This window comes from Tachyglossus aculeatus, chromosome 23, assembly GCF_015852505.1.
Source record: "Tachyglossus aculeatus isolate mTacAcu1 chromosome 23, mTacAcu1.pri, whole genome shotgun sequence".
Lineage (NCBI taxonomy): Eukaryota > Metazoa > Chordata > Mammalia > Monotremata > Tachyglossidae > Tachyglossus > Tachyglossus aculeatus.
The window spans coordinates 16284053-16303642 of record NC_052088.1 but is presented as its reverse complement, the minus strand read 5'-3'; the positions used below and the strand labels follow the sequence as shown (position 1 = coordinate 16303642).

Here is a 19590-nt window from a genome sequence, read left to right as displayed (position 1 = left end):
CACACAGTGAGCGCTCAATAAATACGATTGGTTGAATGAATGAGAGCTCACCTCCTCCAGGAGGCCTTCCCACACTGAGCCCCCTCTTTCCTCTCTTCCTCCCCTTCCCCCACCTTACCTCCTTCCCCTCTCCACAACACCTGTATAGATGTATATATCTTTGTACAGATTTATTACTCTATTTATTTTACTTTTACATATTTATTCTATTTATTTTATTTTGTTAATATGTTTGGTTTTGTCGTATGTCTCCCCCTTCTAGACTGTGAGCCCGCTGTTGGGTAGGGACCGTCTCTCTATGTTGCCAACTTGGACTTCCCAAGCGCTTAGTATGGTGCTCTGCACACAGTAAGCACTCAATAAATACGATTGGATGAATGAATGAATGAATGAGAGCTCACCTCCTCCAGGAGACCTTCCCAGACTGAGCCCCCTTTTTCCTCTCCCCCTCCCCATCCCCCCCGCCCTACCTCCTTCCCCTCCCCACAGCACCTGTATATATGTATATATGTTTGTACGTATTTATTACGCTATTTTATTTGTACATATTTATTCTATATATTTTATTTTGTTAATATGTCTTGTTGTCTGTCTCCCCCTTCTAGACTGCGAGCCCGCTGTTGGGTAGGGACCGTCTCGATATGTTGCCAACTTGGACTTCCCAAGCGCATAGTACAGTGCCCTGCATGGAGTAAGCGCTCAATAAATACGATTGAATGAATGACCTTCTTACCCCCAGGGCCTGCTTCATCCACCACGCCTTCTCTGCCTGGGCCTTTGTCCCTCCTCTGCAGGGAGGTTCTGAGGAGAGCTCCAGCTGTAAGTACGCCTGCAGGCTTTCCACCAATTTAGTAGGGACTTCCCAAGCGCTTAGTACAGTGCTCTGCACACAGTAAGTGCTTAATAAGTACGATTGAATGACTGAACACTAAAGAAACTCTAGAAAAACAAAGCAACTGTTTGGTTGTCTGTCTCCCCCTTCTAGACCGTGAGCCCGTTGTTGCGTAGGGACCATCTCTATCTGTTGCTGGCTTGTACTTCCCAGGCGCTCAGTACAGTGCTCTGCACATAGTAAGCACTCAATTGATACGATTGAATGAATGAATAAGTAGGGCCAAGAGGCCTGATCCTTCCCACCCCGTGTCTGTTCCCCTGCCTCTTCTCTTAGGGCCTTTTCACGAGTCACCATCTTCGCCCCCTTTCCTACCCCAGCTCCTTTTTGGATGCCTGAACTCTAGGATCTGTGTGACTAAAATCACCTCCTCCAGGAGGCCTGCCCAGACTCAGCCCCTCTTTTCCTCTCCTCCTCCCCTCCCCATCACCCCCCTCCCCTTCCCCACCCCACAGCATTTGTGTATATTTGTACATATTTATTACTCTATTTTATTAATGATGTGTATATAGCTCTAATTCTATTTATTCTGGCGGTATTGACACCAGTTGTTTTGTTGTCTGTTCAAATGCTTAGTACAGTGCTCTGCACACAGTAAGCGCTCAATAAATACGATTGAATGAATGAATGTCTCCCCCCTTCTAGACAGTGAGCCTGTTGTTGGGTAGGGACGGTCTCTATCTGTTGACGCGTTGTACTTTCCAAGCGCTCACTACAGTGCTCTGCACACAGTAAGCGCTCAATAAATACGATTGAATGCTATCATGCTTCCTCCTCATGCCTTCTGAGCCGGGAGCCCTTACACCTCTTTAATCCCTTTCCCAATGATAGTGACTGTTTCTCCGATTCAGACTGTCTCCGCTATCATCCTCGTTCAGAAAACTTCAAGGCCCACTCTATGAAGAGCGTAAAATAATAATAATGGTATTTATTACGCGCTTACTATTTCGAGCACTGTTCTAAGCGCTGGGGTGGATACAAGCTGATCTGGTTGGACACAGGCCCACATGGGGCTCACACTCTTAATCCCCATTTTACAGATGAGGGAACTGAGCACAGAGAAGTTAAATGACTTGCCCGAGGTCACACAGCAGGCAAGTGGCGGAATCTGAATTAGAACTCAGGTCCTTCCGACCCCCAAGCCCGTGCTCCGTCCACTAGGCCATTAGAAGAGTGCTTGGCACATAGTAAGTGCTTAACAAATACCATCATCATTATTATTATTATTTTCATTATTATTAGAAGATCACAGGTGATGCTAGATTGTTGCCAGCGCCGTCACAAGGGTCTTAGTATGCCAGTTCTGCTCTGATGTGAGCCCACTGTTGGGTAGGGACTGTCTCTATATGTTGCCAACTTGTACTTCCCAAGTGCTTAGTACAGTGCTCTGCACAGAGAAAGTGCTCAATAAATACGATTGATTGATTGATATTGCTTTATTGGCCTTTTCTGAGTGTCGGCTGGGTGCATATCAAGGTTACATTTTATGCTGTAGAGGACCAGCCACACTGAATGAACCTGAGCTGAAGCCGTCCAGTAAGTTAGTGTTGGAGTTGGGGAAAAAAACCACAAGTCTTATTTCGCTCCTATGCTACTTCTGATCAGGTCATTCCAAATTAAAGCCAGCAGTTCTGTTCTCTAGCCCTGGGAATATTAACCAATTCGTACTCAAAATCAGTTTGATCTTTAGAAACTGAGTGGTCCGAATGTCTACTGAAGTGTTATTTTTCATGCTAATTTTTGACTTTCACTCGGTTCTGCCTAACAGATGCTTTCACTACAGTGTCGATAAGATCCTTGTTAGGGAATTAGGGGCTATTCATCAGACAACACAAATTCCATTTAGAAAGCCTTGACCACACAGGTGAGCAGCGTTGAAACCACAGGAGTTTTCCTTCATTTGAGATTTTTGCAAGAACACAGCCTTGTAAGCGAAGTGGATGTACTCACCTTTCTGTTTAGGTCTTGCGTTATTTTACATTTATAAATCTGAATGCCTAACATCCCAGGTTTAAGAAGCGTCGGGAGATAAGGCTCAGAAAAGGCCAGTAAAGCACTACCAATCTCAGAGTAGGCTAACTTTGGAGTCTTCATTGTGAGTACACACCCGGGCCGTCATTTTTGGCCTCCGTCGGGATAAAGTGAGTTCAACTGAGGGAGCAGCAGTACCCGTACGCGCGTAACTGTTCAAATCTGTGAAATAGGGGTGAAGGTCACCAATGTCGTCCGACGGCGAATCCGCCGAGAGGAGACCCAGGCCCCGAGGCAGGGAGTACGACGCGGTGCCCGTGGACTCCCCTCCACCGGACGGGACGGTCAGAACGCTTCAGAGCCTCCGAGGCGGCGAGCTGGCCGTGAGTTCGGATCCCCTGCCGCCCCCTCCTCTCCCTCTACAGCCGCCCTTCGGCCCCGAGCTCTACGCCGGCGAGGCCGAAGAGCCGGCCGTGGCTCCGGACCTCAAGCCCGTGAGGCGGTTCGTTCCCGACTCGTGGAAGAACTTCTTCAGAGGGAAGAGGAATGATCCGGGATGGGACACGCCGGGCTCTGACATCAAGTACATTTCCGACGGAGTGGAGTGTTCTCCGCCAGCCTCTCCGACGAGGCCCAACTCCTATCAGGATCCCTACGGAGGGTCAGGTGGAACCTACAGTTCGCGGAAAGAAGGGGAGGCGATGCTTCCTCGAGAGCCCTACGGGTCTCTGGGACGTCACACGCAGACCCCGAGGACTTACAGCGAGAAGGTGGAAGAGTACCACCTGAGGTACTCCTACATGAAGTCGTGGGCAGGGTTGCTGAGGATCCTGGGGGTGACGGAGCTGCTCTTAGGGGCGGGCGTCTTCGCCTGCGTCACCGCCTACGTCCATAAGGATAACGAGTGGTACAACTTGTTCGGCTACTCCCAGCCCTACGGAATGGGGACCGGCAGCCTGGGCAGTATGTACGGAGGCTACTACTACAGTGGGCCGAAAACCCCCTTTGTGCTTGTGGTCGCTGGTTTGGCGTGGATCGCCACCCTCATCCTGCTGGTACTGGGCATGTCCATGTACTACCGGACCATCCTGCTCGATTCCAGCTGGTGGCCCCTGACGGAGTTCGGAATCAACGTGGCCCTGTTCATCCTGTACATGACCGCGGCCATCGTTTACGTCAACGACACGAACCGGGGTGGGCTCTGCTATTACCCGTTATTCAACACCCCGGTGAACGCGGCGTTTTGCCGGGTGGAAGGAGGACAGACGGCAGCGATGATATTTCTGTTCGTCACGATGATCGTTTATCTCATCGGTGCCATCATTTGCCTGAAACTCTGGAGGCATGAAGCCGCCAGGAGGCAGAGAGAATATCCGGACCGACAAGAAGTAAGTGGGAAGAGCTATCCCCTGTCCTTTTTTGCTCCTTTTTCCATTCCTGCTGCCTCCTGTCTGGCCGGTTCAGTTCCTCAAAAACGCAGGGCAAAAAACTCAGCCCATCACTGATGATACGGCATTCGGCGTCTACTTAATCTTAGAGTTTTACAGTTCCACAGTGTTTGAAGTACAGGATTAATACGTATCTTGCCTGTAATTCGTTCATTCGATTGTATTTAATCGTAGAGTTTTACAGTTCCCCAGTGTTTGAAGTACAGGATTAATGCGTTCCTTGCCTGTAATTCGTTCATTCGATTGTATTTATTCATTCGGTCGTATTTCTTGAGTGCTTACTGCGCGTAGAGCACTGTGCTAAGGGCTTGGGAGAGTACGGTACTCCTGGGGTTGAACTTTACCAAAGGGAATTGTTCTGGCTTTCCCCCAGTCTCTTAAATGAATTTGGTTAAGGAAAAGCTGAGTTTTTCATTCCCACGTCATCTTTCAGAAGGACTGATGGATGTTAAATTTGCTAGAGACCTGATGAAGGATTTTTCTCTCGTGTTAGAAGAAATAAGGCTTGCTACAAACTATTTGAGAAGTTCATGTTTAAATTCTGCTCCGATTAGCCGTATGTAATAGTTGGGTTGTGTGAAACCACTGTCCCATGTCCATAACTCACTATGCATTGAGCAGCTGAGACTTTTATAGGCAGTTCTTTTACAGACATCAGTGCTCTACATTCCGAGGCATGCGTAGATTCATTGTTGAATGTTTGGATTTGTGTTAATTTTATCTATATTAGCTATTTAAAAATATTATATTAGATATTAGAAATATAGTTTTAAAAGCAGGGACGGGGCGATGCTATTTCATTCGCAAGACTTATCAGATTAATGAAACATACCAATTAAACCTATGTGCTAAAACAGGCTATTAACCTTACATTTAATAATGGCATTTATTAAGCGCTTACTATGTGCCAAGCACTGTTCTAAGCACTGGGGTAGATACAGAGTAATCAAGTAGCCCCACATGGGGCTCACAGACTTAATCCCTATTTTCCAGATGAGGTAACTGAGGCCCAGAGAAGTGAAGTGACTTGCCCAAAGTCACACAGCTGACAAGTGGCGGAGCTGAGATTTGAACCCATGACCTCTGACTCCAAAGCCCGTGCTCTTTCCACTGAGCTACGAGTCTTACATTTGAGTTGAAAATTCTGTTTTATTATGAAAAAATGTTTAGTGAATACTTTTGTAAGCTCCATTTTTCCCCTGAACCAAGTCATTGTTTTGTTCGTTCTATCTCTAAGGAAGTTTATTTAATAGAATTTCCTGCAGCATTGAAAACTAATTTATCTTAATTTGGACCTTAACATTTAGTTTGAGGAAAAAAATATCTTACACCAAGATATTGCCGTCGGTTTGTACAACAGGCTCTGTATTGTGGATAAAATTTCATTGCTTTTAAGTGAAAATGAAATCCTATTTTGTGACTTTTGTCATAAATATGCATGTGACGTGTTTATTGACTTTCAGTTTAGGGCTGTATCTACATGCGGAACTTCAGAAGTTGCTTTTTATTTATTAAACAGAAGTTATAGGACTGGATTATAATTCTAGTAACTATTCTGAAAGTAAATTTGACCCAAATGTTTTACATAAAAAGTTACAAAAGCACTTTACATGCAAGTACATTTCTTACATTTCTGTTTGTGTATTAAATAAGGAACTCTAAATTCTAATCCCTCTTTGTCGCTGTCTTGCTGAGAAGTTTTGAACAAGTTACTGAACCTCTTGTGAAATTAACCTGTAGGAACATATTTGGAGGTTAACCAATGACTAAAGAGGTTTATACAATTTTCACATTTGCTTCATAACTGTGATAATTGTCAAATCTTCTTCAGTATCCTTCTCCTCCAGCAACAAGAGCTTGTTGGTAATAAGGCTTTTTAATAGTAATCCATTGGCTTAGTGGAAATAACTTGGGCTTGGGAGTCAGAGGTCGTGGGTTCTAATCCCGGCCCCGCCATTTGTCAGCTGTGTGAATTTGGGCAAGTCACTTCACTTCTCTGGGCTTCAGTTACCTCATCTGTAAAATGGGGATGAAGCCTGTGAGCCCCACATGAGACAGCCAGATTACCTTGCAAAGCGCTTAGTACAGTGCTCTGCACACAGTAAGCGCTCAATAAATACGATTGAACGAATGAATGATGAAATGACTTACATTTGTGAATGGTATGAAATCTCTTATAACATTACAGCATGTTTGAAAGGTAAATATCTAGTGTGACCTGTAATTTTTCCTTCTGGAAAATCCACTGGGCTTTTAAAGCAATTACCACCCAACTTTCAATTATTCAAAGTAGTAAGAGGGCTGAGATAGTCCAGATCATTGGAAACCACTGGTAATTCAGAAACCTCATTTTAGCCAATTTGTTTCCATTTCTTCCCATGTTATCAAGGCTACAGAAAACCGCAAAATTGACTGTGAGTTTCATCCATCCATTTTCTCCCTCCACCCCTGACCTCAGCAGAGGTGCAAACAATGAAATGGCCATAAAGGGGAAGGAGGAAGAGAAACCAGAAAGTTGTATAATCCACAGAATAGACAGTCAGCCCCTGCATAATCAAAAGTTGGTTCTGAATGGGACTGATGAACAATATTTTACAGAATGCTTTCTGGTGTGTCTCTTTGAAAACTAAATTAATCTCTCTCTCGTTTGATTTTAGGTGAATACACCATCTTTTCAGCCCAAAAGGACTGTGGTAAGAAAATCTCTTGTTTTTAATCGTACTCCTTTTTCTAGAGAGTAGAAATAAGTTCAACAGAAATACCTTGAACTAGAGAAGTATTTTTAAACTGTAGTGTTGCTTGCCACCTCTTTATTTTGGGGCTTTTCATCTGTTTCCTACCTATTCCTAAAGCCCTTTGGAAAGTTCACCTGTTAAGATTTGCCTTCGAAATAATCAAAATTTATTTTTCTGGAAGCAGATGTGGGAGGGGAATGAAGGGATTTCAGCACATGAGTTTGGTTTAGTGAAGAATTAGAGGGTTAAGCAAAATGAACCCATGTTTTTCTTGGTTGGCTTTGTGCCCATCTCCATCACCTTATGAGAAGATTGCAACGTTTTGTTCCCCGCTAAATCATCGATAAGTGGCATCTTTGGGCCCTTCCATTTACGTGTCCTCTTCCCCAACCTCCACCCCGCTTCCTTCTTTCTCCCCAGTTTCATGGGTGTAAATTGTCATGTGGAACTCTTACGCATTTAGACAGAAAATCATTTTGCTATGGAAAAAAGGCTAGACTGGTTACCGGGCAGGGAAACCCAGCTTCTTGAATGGACTTGTCCAGGAGTACCCGGCCAAAGGGAAAGTCATCCCTTCATCAGGCCTCAGTTTATCCATCTGTTTATCAAGAACTCATACATTCTGCTCTTCTACACCTCTTGGTATGTTGTGAGGCTAGAAGCAAGTAATTCCACTTTCCTTGAAAACTCTCATAATTAGGCAGAATATTCCCCAAGCCCCCAAACCGAGTCTAGAAACACATCTTCAGGGGACTAGGAATGGAGCGATTCCCTATGGAGGCGATCTTGGGACTGAATTTTCTTCCTCTCGCCTCCATTTTTAGCTAAGAACAAAACCCATAGGTGAATGCGTTTCAGCAAGGAGCTCTGACCTCCAGCGTACCTAGTGAAGGGCCATGGAGTGGTCATGATGTCCAGTCTTCGGTCTGGACCTGCCATAGGTGGCCCATCTGACTTCACCTGCCGTTTCATCGGCATCGTCTGCAGGTCGAACTCAACGTCCATAGCAAGCAGGATGGTAAAAATGGGGTCCTGGGTCTCAAATCAGTCCACCAGCATGAAAGCGATAGTGCGTGGGCAGTACACGTGAGGAGAAAGCGGCTGTAGCATGAGCTGAAGCCGGAGGGGATATAATCAAAGACTCAAGTAGAGTCCCAAACACAGTGGCAGAGCTGTAGCCTGCCAAGAAAGGACAACAGTGACGACAACAAAAACAGTAGCAGCAGTGTGCAATTGTTAGAACTGGTGAGACTCTTGTAGAGCAGGGGCTTCGGGAAGATTCTGTTAACAAGGAAGCGTTGAAAATGGTGTCAGACAAACCACCTAATAATAATTATGGTATTTGTTCAGCGCTTACAGCCAGACACTGTGCTAAGCGCTGGGGTGGATACAAACAAATCGGGTTGGACACAGTTCCTGGTCTGAATTGTCATTTTACATCTGAGGTAACTGAGGCACAGAGAAGTGAAGTGACTTGCCCAGAGACACAGAGCAGACAAGTGGTGGAGCGGGGATTAGAACCCATGACCTTCTGAATCCCAGGACCATACTCTGTCAACTATGCCAAGCTGCTTCTACAACCTAGTTGCACCTAGAAAATTAGATTTTAATGGGTCTCTTTGGCTACTCTGGTTCACATGGGTAGGCTTCATCAACCGTATCACCTTTTAACTCAGGAGATAGACAAATGGATAGCGTTACCAGAAAGCGACTTCGATACAGCAGAGAACTAGGCTCCGATCGTTTTTCGGATTAGTGCATTTGGTTTTCAAGAGTAAGTAATCTAATCAGACCAACTGTAAATTCTCCTGGTGTTTGTGTGCCTGCCCGCACCGGGAATCAATAAAAAATAGATGCCAGGGCCAGGAGGCATTCATTTACTGCAAAGATAGTAATAATAATATGGCATTTTTTAAGCACTTACTATGTGCAAAGCACTGTTCTAAGCACTGGGGAGGATACAAAGTGATCAGGTTGTCCCCTGGGGGGCTCACAGTCTTAATCCCCATTTTACAGATGAGGTAACTGAGGCTCAGAGAAGTTAAGTGACTTGCCCAAGGTCACACAGCAGACAGCTTGGAGAAGCAGCGTGGCTCAGTGGAAAAGAGCACGGGCTTTGGAGTCAGGGGTCATGGGTTCAAATCCCAGCTCTGCCAATTGTCAGCTGTGTGACTTTGGGCAAGTCACTTAACTTCTCTGGGCCTCAGGTACCTCATCTGTAAAATGGGGATTAAGACTGTGAGCCCCCTGAGGGACAACCTGATCACCTTGTAACCTCCCCTGCGCTTAGAACAGTGCTTTGCACATAGTAAGCGCTTAATAAATGCCATCATTATTATTATTATTATTATTATGTGGCAGAGCCGGGATTAGAACCCATGACCTCTGACTCCCAAGCCCGCTTTTTGGTGCCCTAAAGTGCACTGAAAAGAGCGTGTGTGCTTCCCTGCACTTCCAAGTTACTGTAGCATCCAGGGCAATTGGAGGCCTCAGGAAAAGAGCAGCATCCGGCACGCAGCCTTAACAGGATGTTATCAGAAATGGCTGGAAATAAACCGGATTTAGGATGAAAAGCTTCTCTTGGACTTGCTTACTTGGGTACGGGACGCCGTACTCGGGGGGCATTCCAAAATTGACACTGTTAATACAACGGGAGAAAGGAAAACCTGGCCAACTGGGTCATCAACCCCTGGAATCGACTACCAAGAAAGATGGTGGAGTTTAGGTCCTCGGATAGCTGTAAGGAAAGAATAGGCCTCAACCCGTTCTAGATACTAAGCCGTCTGCTCCGGGTCTGTGCTGGAGTGCTTTGCACATAGTAGGTGCTGAGCGGATGCCACTATTATTATTATTATTAAATAATGGTAATACTTATTGGATACCACCAATGTGCCAAATGCCATGCAGAAATAAAGATGTATAGCTGATGCCCAGTGGTACAAATTAAAATAGGCATTGAGGTATTACCACCCACCTTGGATCAGTCTGGAAAATGGGGGTGAAGACTGTGAGCCCCCTAAGGGACCTGTATATGTGTACCTGTATATATGTATATATGCTTGTACGTATTTATTACTATTTTAATTGTACATATTTATTCTATTTTATTTTGTTACTATGTTTTGTTCTCTGTCTGCCCCTTCTAGACTGTGAGCCCACTGTTGGGTAGGGACTGTCTCTCTGTGTTGCCAACTTGTACTTCCCAAGCGCTTCGTACAGTGCTCTGCACACAGTAAGCGCTCAATAAATACGATTGAATGAATGAATGAATGATCCCATAAGGTCTTTTCCAGCTCTGTGATTCAAATGCTGAAAGCAACCTTTTGGCTTAGTGCCCATGGCACAGAGACACAATTTACCTTTGTATTCAGAGATGACACCACTGATGGTGAACCACTCTGTCTGGGTGCAGGTGAGGTTGGCCAGTTGCTTGCACGCTGCACACAAATATTGGCTTGTGACTGCAGCCAGCAGCAGTCCCTTTTGCTACTCTCCTGGAGTCTGCCACTTTGACTTACAGTTTAGTGAAAGCTAATAAGAACTATTCCCGGTAGGTGTGGCCACCATCGTTGCCTCTCGGCCATCTACATCCGTACCGCATTCGGGGAGATCGGCTTTTCGCTGTTTCGTTCTGATCGCCTTGCTTGTGGGCCCCTCCCTCTCACCCCCACTTTGGCTCCCCATAAAGCAGCTGTTGAAGTAAAACAGACTGTCTTCCATGTTCCACATGTGTTCTGAAAAGCAGCGTGTCTCACTTCATTGTACATATTCTATTTATTTTATTTTGTTAATATGTTTGGTTTTGTTCTCTGTCTCCCCCTTCTAGACTGTGAGCCCACTGTTGGGTAGGGACCGTCTCTATATGTTGCCAACTTGTACTTCCCAAGCGCTTAGTACAGTGCTGTGCACACAGTAAGCGCTCAATAAATACGATTGATGATGATGATGTACATATTTATTCTATTTATTATATTTTGTTAATATGTTTTGTTTTGTTCTCTGTCTCCCCCTTCTAGACTGTGAGCCCACTGTTGGGTAGGGACCGTCTCTATATGTTGCCAACTTGTACTTCCCAAGCACTTAGTACAGTGCTCTGCACACAGTAAGCGCTCAATTAATATGATTGATTGAATGAATGAATGAACTTCTCTGGGCCTCAATTACCTCATCTGTAAAATGGGGATTGAGACTGTGAGCCCCACAGGGGACAGGGACAGTGTCTAACCCATGTGCTTGTATCCACCCCAGCGCTTAGTACAATGCCTGGCATATAGTAAGCTCATAAGAAATACCATAATGATTACGTTATTATTATTAAAGCAGCGTGGCTCAGTGGAAAGAGCATGGGCTTTGCAGTCAGAGGTTCAAATCCCGGCTCCACCAATTGTCAGCTGTGTGACTTTGGGCAAGTCACTTAGCTCCTCTGTGCCTCAGTTCCCTCATCTGTAAAATGGGGATTAAGACTGTGAGCTTCCCGCGGGACAACCTGATCACCTTGTAACCTCCCCAGCGCTTAAAACAGTGCTTTGCACATAGTAAGCGCTTAATAAATGCCATCATCATCATATCTTTACCAAGAAAACTCTATGGATATACCACCAGAACAATTGCAGGTGGTGAGTGGGGCATTTGGGGAGAGATATGGCCATGGAGTCGCTGTGGGTCAAAGATGACGTAGCAGCATAAAAAAAGAACAAGACTTATTTCCCTAGGAGTACAGGAAGAGAGGCTTGGGGAGGGAGAGAACGATCGTATCTTTCTACTCCCCCTCCAGCCCCAGCCTCCTCTTTTCAGAATATCTCTAAGGCTCTGAAAAGGACAGGAGAACAGAATGAAAAGTCTTTCTGATAAGAAACTCAGTTTCTTTTGTTTCTTTTCCCTTTTAATTCAAAGCATGACATGGCCACTGGTGATGACAGGCGAAGAGACCAGGAAGTTTCTTTCAGAGAGTTGAAAGCCGTGGACTTGAAACCCGAACTCCTTAGTGGACACATCCCGTCCGGTCATATTCCTAAACCTATAATAATGCCAGATTACGTTGCGTGAGTACCTTTCTAAGAATCTTGCCATTTCATCCAAAGGTGACACGTTGTCCATTAGTTTTCACTTACACTTTTATGTCCAAATTCATTTTCTCTACGGCCCTGCTCCGAGCCTTAACGCCAAGTTTAGAAATTCCTCATTCAGGAAGTGCTGCGCAGCTGTAAAGGAGCAGCTATTTTCCCATTTCAGCTTGTTTCATTAGATTCATTCATTCATTCAGTCGTATTTATTGGTGCAGAGCACTGTTCTAACCGCTCGGAAAGTACAGTTCAGCAATAGAGACAATCCCTGCCCATGCGGGGCTTACAGTCTAGAAGTGGGGAGACAGACATCAAAGCAAGTAAACAGGCATCAGTATAAATAAACAGAATTATAGATATGCACATATACACACAAGTGCTGTGGGGCAGGGGGGAGTTGAGCAAAGGGAGCGAGTCAGGGCGATGCGGAGGGGAGGGGAAGCTGAGGAAAAGGGGGCTTAGTCTGGGAAGGCCTCTTGGAGGGGTGAGCCTTCAGTAGGGCTTTGAAAGGGGGAGGTTACGTTTCTGCGGAAAAAGTATCCGGGCAGCAGAGTGAAGTGTGGACTGAAGAGGGGAGAGACAGGAGGTTGGGAGGTCAGAAAGGAGGCTGTTGCAGTAATCCAGTCGGAATAGGATGAGCAATTGTACTGATGTGGTAGTGGTGTGGTGGTGGATTGGATACGTGGGGTGAATGAGAGAACAGAGTTAAGCGTGGCTCAGTGGAAAGAGCCCGGGCTTTGGAGTCAGAAGTCATGGGTTCAAATCCCAGCTCTGCCAACTGTCGGCTGTGTGACTTTGGGCAAGTCACTTAACTTCTCTGCACCTCAGTTACCTCATCTGTAAAATGGGGATTAAAACTGTGAGCCCCCCGTGGGACCACCTGATCACCCTGTAACCTCCCCAGCACTTAGAACAGTGCTTTACATAGCATAGTAAGTGCTTAACAAATACTATTATTAGTAGTAGTAGTATTATCATTAAGGATGTCACCAAGGTTTCGGGTTTGTGAGACGGGAAATTTGGCTGTGCCATCCACACTGTCGCGAAAGTTTGGGAGAGGACGGGGTTTAGGAAGGAAGATAAGGAGCTCTGTCTTGGACATGTTGAGTTTTAGGTGGCAGGAGGACATCCAAGTAGAGATGTTCTAAAGTCAGGAGGAGACGTGAGCCTCGAAGGAGGAAGAGAGAACAGGGGAGGAGATGCAGATTTGGGTGCCATCCACATAGAGATGATAGTTGAAGCTGTGGGAGCGAATGAGTTCTCCAAGGGAGTGTGTGTAGATGGAGAATAGAAGGGGAACAAGAACTGAACTTTGAGGGACCCCTACAATTAGGGGAGGGGAGGGAGGCACCCGTGAAGGAGACTGAGAATGAACAGCCAGAGACATAAGAGGAGAACCAGGAGAGGACAGAGTCAGTGAAGCCAACGTTGGATAACGTGTTGAGGAGAAGGGGATGGTCCACAGTGTCAAAGGTAGCTGAGAGGTCGAGGAGGAGTGGACGGAGTAAGAGCTGTTGTAAATCATAGCTCTAGTGTAATTTTTTTCCCTTTCAGAAAATACCCTGTGATTCAGACCGACGATGAGCGGGAGCGTTATAAAGCTGTGTTCAAAGATCAATTTTCCGAATATAAAGAGCTCTCTGCTGAAGTTCAGGCCGTCCTAAGAAAATTTGATGAGTTGGATGCCATGATGAGCAAATTGCCCCATCACCCAGAAAATCGACAGGTAAATAAATATTGAATGGAGCGTGAACGGGAGAAATGGATCCAAAATGAAGTCCCAGTTTCCTTTCTTAAGCTTAAAGTCCACATTGCAGGTCATCACCTCCTAAATTAAATTTTTTCTCCTTCACCCATTAAGTCGGTCTGTGGGACAATAAGTGAACGGCAGACAGCTTCTTGAACAGTCACCCCTTTGAGAACGGCATTTAAAACAAGGTTCAAACCACTGTGGCAATGGCGAGGGAATAAAAAATTCCCTTGGCATTTTGTGCAGCTGTTTACATAAATACCCAACCTTTACCCCCACCGCCACCCAGTTTCGTTGGCTAATGCAGTTCACCCAGCCCCACATACCTGAGTAATTCAATATTCTTTTACTACCCTTTTAGTATAAACTGCGCTGTCTCATAGGTAAGTGTATTGTTGCAAAACTGACTTCCTGTCATAGAGTCGGTGGCTAATCCTCAGGAATTGAAGAGTAAAAACTGCTGCATTTCAGGGTGGAGTCGTACAGCACAGAGAGTGGGACAGGACATATGCTTTGGTGGCTATTGGGCTGCAACATCTAGATGTCCTGTCGCATTGCCCACCCCTTTTTTTATGGGATTTGTTAAGCACTTACTATGTGCCAGGTACTGTACTAAGCGGTGGGATAGACTGACTTACTGACTTCCTGTCATAGAGTCAGGGTGGCTAATCCTCAGGAATTGAAGAGTAAAAACTGCTGCATTTCAGGGTGGAGTCGTACAGCACAGAGAGTGGGACAGGACATGTGCTTTGGTGGCTATTGGGCTGCAGCATCTAGATGTCCTGTCGCATTGCCCGCCCTCTTTTTTTATGGGATTTGTTAAGCACCTACTATGTGCCAGGTACTGTACTAAGCGGTGGGATAGATACGAGCTAATCAGGTTGGACCCAATCCACGTCCCACATGGGGCTCTCAGCTGTAACTCCCATTTTCCAGATGAGGGAACTGAGATGGGAAGCGACTTGCCCAAGGCCACACAGCAGACAAGTGGTGGAGCAGGGATTAGAACCCAGGTCCTGCCATCTCCCAGGTTCGGGCTGTATCCACTAGGCCAAATGGCTTCTACGTCACCTAACTTCTTCATAGCAAGCGAGGAAGAGCTTCATGTAGCTACTGAGCTGTAGCTGCCGGTCAGTCCCAGCCGAGAGAATCGGGTTAGATTTGACTGCTGCCTTCTCCGCGTATACAACCGGAGGCGTGTAAAACTGGAGCCCCCTTTTTCCTCTCCTCCTCACCATCCCCCCCTCCGCCCTATCTCCTTCCCCTCCCTACAGCACCTGTATATATTCATTCATTCATTCATTCATTCATTCAATTGTATTTATTGAGCGCTTACTGTGTGCAGAGCACTGGACTAAGCGCTTGGGAAGGACAAGTTGGCAACATATAGAGACAGTCCCTACCCAACAGTGGGCTCACAGTCTAGAAGGGGGAGACAGAGAACAAAACAAAACATATTAATGAAATAAAATAAGTAGAATAAATATGTACAAGTAAAATAAATAAATACAGTAATAAATACATACAAACATGTATACATACATATACATATATACATGTGTACATACATATATATATACATATATATGTACAGATTTATTACTCTATTTTACTTGTCCATATTTACTAGTCTATTGATTTTGTTAATGATGTGCATCTAGCTTTATTTCTGTTTATTCTGACGACTTGACACCTGTCCACATGTTTTGTTTTGTCGTCTTTCTCCCCTTTCTAGACTGTGAGCCCGTTGTTGAGTAGGGACCGTCTCTATATGTTGCCGACTTGTACTTCCCAAGCGCTTAGTCCAGTGCTCTGCACACAGTAAGCGCTCAGTAAATACGATTGAATGAATGAATGAATGAATGGAGATGGGTCAGGCTGGCAAGGAGAGAAGGGGATTTGCCTGAAGGAAAATTTTCAGACACCAGATCCCTAAATTGTATGATTTTCATTTTAGTTTGAGGGGGGAGGGAGAGAATTTGTCTCACTGGGGGAAATGTTTCCTCTCTAATTAATCAATCAATCATATTTATTTAGTGCTTACTGTGTGCTCGTAGGGCAATGCACAGAGCACCTGGGAGATTTCAGTACAGTAGAGTTGGCAGACATGATCTCTGTCCACAAGGAGCTTACAGTCTCCAAGAGAGGCAGACGTTAAAGTACACTACAGATAGGGGAAATGGGAGAGTCTAAGGAAGTGTACAGAAGCACTGTGCAGATGGAGGTGGGGTGAATATCAAGTGTTCAAGGGGTAATAATAATAATAATAATATCTGAGTGCGTAGGTGACGCAGAAAGGAGGGTGAATAAGGGAAATGAGGGCATTGTCTCAAACCTGAGAAGCAAATTGGTATATTAAATTGTAAAACATCTTGTTTTTAGGAACATGAAAGAATTGCAAAAATTCTTCAAGAATTTAAAAAGAAAAAGAATGTGAGTACTCCTAACATTTTTTTTCTCTCAAGTCTGTCATTCGGGTTCTGACTAGTGATTCCCCAAGCCACACAGGGCTCATTCTGGTATTTGGGGATGGATTTAGGTTCTGAGCACTAGGGAAAATCCATTTCTGAATTACTTAAAGCCCCAAATAATTAAGGAAGTCATATCCCCTTTCCCAGTCTCTCTTCTAGCCTCATTTTCACTTGAAGTGAATGAATAGAATTTGACCTTGTTTCCCAAGGTTAACTCTTCATCTGCGGCAAGAACCAGAGTGTCTCATGCGCTTCTGATTCTCATTCCTTCCTCAACTCTCAGTGGAGTGGAGACTAGAGAGAAATCCTAAAACCTTTTTTCGTTCCAGCCTATCCATCCTTTTTGTAAGAGATCTTTTTTTGTTTTGGGGTGGTTTTTTTAGTGGTATTTAAGTGCTTTTTATGTGGCAGGCACTGTTCTAAGCACTGGGGTAGATAAAAGATAATCCGGTTGGACACAGTTCCTGTCCCACATGGGGCTCACAGACTTAATCCCCATTTTGCAGATGAGGGAACTGGGGCACAGAAAAGGTAAGCGACTTGCCTAAGGTCACACAGCAGACATGCGGCAGAGCCAGGATTAGAAGCCGGGCCCTTCTGACTCCCAGGCATGTGTTCTGGCCACTGGGCCACCCTGCTTCTCACTCAGGTTGTGAGTCTTACAGGGATGGGTTCCACACAGATTAAATGTCCTCATCTTTGGTCTTTAGGGCTCATCTAAAAGGGTTTTCTTCTGGACTCACCTGACAGGCATCCCAGCTATTTTGAACCCTGAGTATATCCATGCCCAGTCAGAAGAAGCCAGAAGGTCTGCTGGTTTTTTTTCAGTGAAATATTTGATTTACTTGCTATTTCTTGCAGGATCCTACATTCTTGGAAAAAAAGGAGCGTTGTGACTACCTGAAGAATAAGCTTTCACACATAAAACAAAGAATTCAGGACTACGATAAGGTTATGAATTGGAACGTACAAGGCTTTTCCTAAACCTCAGGCGGAAAGGCCTCTCTCGGAAAGAACCTTTGCGGGACCATTTGTTTGATATTTATTTCCGGCCACTTCAGTGTCAGTCTCCCGCTAAGGAACTGATTTCTTGCCTTAAGTTAAGCTTAAGGACAGCTTAACTCGTATGCTGTGCAGGAAGCAGGGTGGAAGGGTGTCCCCCTCTTCTCAGAAACCTGAAACCAAACCATTTAGGGGATTAAATCTGTGCCTGATTTCTCCAGGGGAAAGCCTAGGGCCCACCATCCCACTTCCCTGTTTCCCCTTCCCTTTCAAGTCCTGCTTGAATGATTTCACATCAAAAGAGTGTATATAGTGCGAACCACATCGAAAAAATTCAGCTGCCCATTGTGCCTTTTCGACGGTTGGATTCAACTCCACCGCCTGTTATTTCCCATGTACATTTCAGGTGAAATTACAGACGAGGTATTGTGTTCCCCTCTTCAAAATATGTGTTCCTCCTGTCCTATACTGTGGCTAAGCGTTGTAGCATAGGGCCTGCGTTAAGGGGATTTAGGAGTGGTGCCCTCATTTCGGAGGAAGACGCAGACACCGTTGAGGGACGACAGCTGCTTCTTGCTCCCCTTCTTCCAGTTACACTCACGTGACTTCATCCACCTTGGAGAAGATGAATCTGTGGCCGTTCCCACATCGTCCCCATCTCCCGGGAGAAGGACGGCGGGACAAACTTCATTACGAAAACCGTTCATCAGCCATCCCCGGCCGGGCCCGGACAAGTCCAGGCATCCCCCTCAGAGCCGACGGGCACCTCTTTTTATGCTCGCTGGCCTTCTGAGCGGGCAGGGGAAGGCTTTCGCCTTTATTAAGCAGGCTGTCGCAGGGGACCCGTCCCTTTCCTCAGCATGCCAACCGCGGCACGGGGTGGCCGTGACCGCCCAGCCAGACGGAGCTTCTTCTAACACACTAGTTCTTTCTCCTCCCCTTATGATCACAAGTGTAACCACAGACGTTGGGCTTCTCTAGTGCCTTTCTTCCTAAAGACTCAGAAGCTCTAGTCTGCCGATACACCTGAGATGGGGAAGGAAGTCATTTTACAACTGGAGGTACTGAGACATCGAAAGGTTAAGACATGGGTTTCTTTCCCTTGGCCTCCCCTGGTACTGCCATCTGACCACATTGCCCCCTTTGCTCGATACCTGCCATCTGTTAAGGCCACTTCTGGCTGCAGATTCCTACTCCTCCTGTTGTACCAATTCTGTTCCTGAGGTCACAAAAAGAATGGAAGGAGTCAGCTTCGGGGAGGATGACCCGTAACTATTGAGAAAGTTTCACTTCCGTACTGGCCATCCACAAGACTGACTATTATTTGAATAATGATGAGACTTAGTAGCTTATTTGGGGGGGATAGATGTTGGGGATATTCTCCAGAAAAGTGAAATGTTCTGTCCCTGCCCAGTATATTTGGGATTCAAAGAAATCAAGAGGATGAACTGATTATGATTGCTTTTGGTAGAGCAGCAGATTACGGTCTGAAAAACGTGTCTTTTTGTCCTAGGTAGCGCATCCTTCTGAAACAACCAAATTATCTGTAATAATTACTGTAAATGTGTTGGTGCGTTCTGAGTAGTTAAATAGTACAAATTTAACATTCAGGGAAATTTACTGTTGCTAAACTTGCTCCTGCTCTAATTGTAAATACTCTACTTACCTCTGGGAACTGTGCGTTTTTGTAGTGTTAATGTTTTGTTTACATTTCAGGACTTCAGTGTATTAAAGGGTTATGTTTTATGCCGCTTAAGTGGCATGCTGCCTGGAGAAATGTTCCCGCGGCATTGGAAATAGTAAAGTGTATCAGTCTGAACTAGAAAAGCGATCCTCAGCTGACAACTCCTGACCAACGTACTGACCAGGGAGGTCTTTGAGCAAATTACTCTCACCTCAAAGAGGAGCCTCCGCTGCTGTTTGCTTCTTAATAATAATAATAATGATAGTAATAGTGGTATTTGTTAAGTGCTTACTATGTGTCAAGTACTGTTCTAAGTGCTGGGGTTGACACAAGCTAATCGGGTTGGGGACATGGGGTTCCCAATCTTAATCCCCCTTCTAGACTGTAAGCCCGTTGTTGGGTAGGGACTGTCTCTATATGTTGCCGACTTGGACTTCCCAAGCGCTTAGTCCAGTGCTCTGCACGCAGTAAGTGCTCAATAAATACAATTGAATGAATGAATAATCCCCATTTTACAGATGAGGTGACTGAGGCACATTGATTCATCCAGTCGTATTTTTTGAGCGCTTATTGT

The 19590-nt window shown here is 45.3% G+C and overlaps 1 protein-coding gene across 1 annotated transcript; it reads left to right on the top strand.

Moving 5' to 3' along the window:
- The first annotated feature begins 3048 nt into the window (after positions 1-3048).
- MARVELD2 (MARVEL domain containing 2) lies at positions 3049-19220 on the top strand. The gene is made up of 6 exons (XM_038765928.1): positions 3049-4251; positions 6969-7004; positions 11940-12088; positions 13664-13835; positions 16242-16292; positions 17192-19220. Exons 1-6 carry the CDS (start codon positions 3112-3114, stop codon positions 17312-17314), a joined length of 1671 nt encoding a protein of 556 aa, XP_038621856.1. The 5' UTR covers positions 3049-3111; the 3' UTR covers positions 17315-19220.
- The last annotated feature ends 370 nt before the right edge of the window (positions 19221-19590 follow it).